The sequence below is a fragment of the Gregarina niphandrodes genome (genome assembly GCF_000223845.1).
Source record: "Gregarina niphandrodes unplaced genomic scaffold scaffold00028, whole genome shotgun sequence".
Taxonomy (NCBI): Eukaryota; Apicomplexa; class Conoidasida; order Eugregarinorida; family Gregarinidae; genus Gregarina; species Gregarina niphandrodes.
Genome location: NW_011645797.1, coordinates 171,515 through 175,272, shown reverse-complemented (window position 1 = coordinate 175,272; position 3,758 = coordinate 171,515). Strand labels below are relative to the sequence as shown.

The following is a 3,758-nucleotide window of genomic DNA, read 5'->3' as shown; positions in this document are numbered from 1 at the left end:
TGCTCCTTGGCTCGAGCTAGAAGATGGGTCTTATATTGTAGAGAGCAAGGCGATCTTGATGTACGCTGCAAACATGGCAGATCTTATCCCCAAAGATCCGGTAGAAGCGGCCGTGGCTGAGCAGGCCTGCAGCATCATAGAAGCTTGCTATGGTCCGATTCGAAACATATACACGAATACAGAAGTGGACAAGGCGAAGATTGAACTGGCAGAGAAGATGAGTGTTGCCGATAAAGTGATTGCCACCAGGCAATCAGACTCGACTGGCTTTATCTCCAACGCCGGATTTTCTTACGCCGATCTCTTTGTTTTCACAGTCATCGAGGGACTCATTACCCGACTCCCGGATGCCATGAAGTTGGATGATTACCCCCACCTGAAGAAGGTCCACGAGGTTGTTAAGGCATACCCTAAAGTCGCTGAATACTACAAAAGCCGCCAGTAATTTTTTTGTTCAGACATGGAGCACTCAATTTGGAGCAAACGTTTCTGTAAAATGGCCACAAGCCTGTGGTGGTATCCCGAAATGCATCACAGGCATGGTTTGCGAACCTTCGGTTGCTTCTTATAAAGTTTGCCTCAATTAACGACAGGGCTGGAATCCGATGGGATGTTTGGTGAGTGCAACCACCCGTCACTCAGCTGTAAATTGTGGAGTTGAGTCCTATCGGGCGTTTAAAAGAGTGTGACGACTTTACCTCTCTACAACGTACATACGCCGTCGGTTCCCGGCGTCTAATTTGGCTGTCTCGAACGAGATAATAAAAAGTGTTATTTTAGTAGACCTTTTCGCTGCATGAACAGGTGGGGTAGAGACCCACCGGTCTGGTATCCCATTCTTACTACGGACAGTAGCTGGGATTGGAGTCCTGTCTATGAGATGCTGCTAACGGTTATCTAATATGGAAGGAGATGGAAGGAGACGAAACCCAAAAGCGACCTCCACTGTCGAAACAGTCCCCAATGAGTTGTATTGCAATACAAGTCACAGGTCAGTGATGGGAACAAGTGGGACCGTCCCAGAACACCCAGTTGCAGTCGAGAGCTTTTTAACAGGAATCGTCGGACGCCTCGTTATCAAGACCACCCGGTAACCGCCTGTTTTGTCGGGATTACGAATGGACCAGAGATTTTCTCGGTCGTATGGCGCCTCTCGAAAGCTGGGAGGCTGCGTGGCGTCTGTCTGAGCTCTTTTTTCGCGGCCCGCGGCTATGGCATCAGCCTTGCTTTCGTCGGTCGGCCCTGAACCTGGCTGGAAGCTTGCCTCATATCTCATCTGCCCACTTCTCGGGCGCAGGAACACTTCTTTGTTTCTCTCTAGCACTTCCCACAGCGTGACGCACAATCCACGTTGTAACGCCGGAAGAGTAGTCTGTAACGCTCTTCGACCGGCTGCACTTCAAGAGCGGCGCACACCCAGGAGTCCACCGCATGCGACGGCAATTGCAAGCCCAGTATTTCTGGCCAAACCTTTGTCGCGACATCGAACAGTGGACGAGAGAATGCTTGCACGCCTGAATCTGAGGTCAACAGTTGCGAAAGACGTCGGCTCACTCTCGCGGCCATTCTTCAACGAACTCATCTCGTTCGACCTACTCGGCCCGCGGGCAGTAGGAGGAGTTACCTACCACATCGTAGTCGTCATCGACCATGCCATGAGGTACTTACAAGTCCAGTGATACACGACAAAAGCGCACACAGTCATCCAATGGCAGTCCTCGTAGACGGCGGTAGTGAGATAAACTGTCAGTTCTTCCAGCCAGTCATGAACGAGTGGCGACGCAAGGTGTACGTAACCTCACCCTACCGACCGCAAGGCAACGGCGTAAATGAATCCAGCCACCGAGCGCTGAGTAAAGCCCTCCGGGTCACTCGTCGTACAACACTCATCGAGCTCAAGGAAGCGTTGGCTGCTTCCGTACCAGCTCACAACTCCAGGCCTGATTGGGACCGAGGCCAGGCACTCCAACGAAGTGCCGGTCGTGTACCCAGAACAGGCCCGACTAGACGCACTACGAGAACTAAGGTTCCCGACCGCGCTGTAACTGGCCAGCGAAGTATTTCATCGAGAGCCAGATTTATCTAAAGGACAGTCGACAACTGACTTCCCAGTGGGCTCGCTAGTGTTATACAAGCTGAACGAGAAGTCCCCGAAGAGCCATGAAGGAGCGAGGGGACCATTTATCTAGCGACCTGTATGGTCAGTGCCGTGCGTGGTATCCGCCCACGAACATGGGAGTTTGAAAGTGAATCCGGTAGGGACGCCTGATGCCCCCACCGCTCGCGTAAGCTGTAGGGATACCCCATGGCCGTACGCTGAGAACAGCCAGGCCGCCGCCAGTACTTTACTGCGGGAAGGTAACGCTTCGGAGGTCACTGTGAAGGAAGACATGAGTCCCCGCAAGAGACAACGCCCGCCAGATCACCCTGTGCAAGTAATCGACATCTTTTCCGGTGATCACGTGGAGGAGGCGTGAAGTGTCACAGTGCGTCTCCGAGGATTTGGATTATATCGGGTTGGCCGGTACCGACAATAGATTTGAAAACGAGAGGAATTAAAAAGGGGAGAATCACTAACACTATGACCCACAAAGGAACGTCCGACTCCGACCTCGCAGATAGCTCAACCCGTATCCTGACAGCGGGCCCACTCCACGCAGTGAGGTGGGTGGTGCATCACGAGTATTCAGCTGATCCGGCGTTGTTATGTCGAATAGTCCGCTGCTGGCGTGGTGCTGCCTGCGTCGTATCTCTCGGTGTTGATTGTGCTAACTTGAATTGCTACGGTCCCGCTATTCGACAAAAAGCTTCGGCGGGCGAGATATAACAATTGAAAGCCGACCTTGCCCACTGACATACCAACACGCCCCCTCGGCTTCTCAGTTGTATCATTCCTAAGAACTCATCCCAGTTGGCTTCTGTCTTCATGCCAACATCGGTCGTCTCCCGCCTGTTCTCGGCCTGCTCCTCCAGCTCACGCTGCCCTGAGACGTACTCTTGGGTTGCCCACCGCAGTAGTGGATCCGACTCTGGCTGGCTTTTGGCCCCCTTCTCTAATGGTAGGACAAACGGCCCACACCATGTCCTTGCGGCGGAGGAACCATTAATTTGTTGGCCGTCTTGTTGCGTTAACAATGGGCTACCCAACCTCAATATCGCACAGATTGCACTTCGCATATATCTCAGCCGGCAATTGGCCCTTTTGTATAAATCATCGTCACAGGAGGCCTTGCAAATTGATAGGTGGAGGAAGCACGGGAGCCACCTGCTCGTCAATCCCATCCACACCAGAGTGGGCTAGTAAGGTTATTCTTTGCTCTACCTTAAAAAAGCCTGGAGCTGTCCAAGAAATGGACAAAGTTGCTATACGTGTCCCTCCATCCCATTTCTTCAGCCCAATACGGCAGCGTCGGGTCGTAAACCAGCTCGTCTGGCGGCAGGTATTGGACCTAGAAATCTGTCTGAAGAGCGACATTATCAAAGCCCCCGGGGGAGCCTATGTTCTCATCGTCGGCCAGTGAGATAGTTGGCCGGTGCTCGGGAGCGTAAACCGGTAGCTGGCTGCGAGTGTTGTGGATGACTGGGTGTTTAAGCGGAAGGTCAGGGCCGGTTACGGAGCCATTCGAGCAGTGAGCGATAGAGGAACCGGGACAGCGGGCGTGACAGAATCCGGAGGAGGTGGAGACTACGATGCGCCCTCGCCTCCACAGGTACGAATGAATTGAATTCCCCCCCCCCCCCCCCCCCCCCCCCCCCCC

General features: G+C 53.3%; 1 protein-coding gene across 1 annotated transcript; it reads left to right on the top strand.

Moving 5' to 3' along the window:
* Positions 1 to 58: 58 nt before the first annotated feature.
* GNI_119300 (glutathione S-transferase, carboxy-terminal domain protein) lies at positions 59 to 445 on the top strand (the record flags this gene model as incomplete). Its single annotated transcript, XM_011133517.1, has 1 exon — positions 59 to 445. The coding sequence occupies one exon, from the start codon at positions 59 to 61 to the stop codon at positions 443 to 445; it is 387 nt and encodes a 128-aa protein (XP_011131819.1).
* Positions 446 to 3,758: the final 3,313 nt, after the last annotated feature.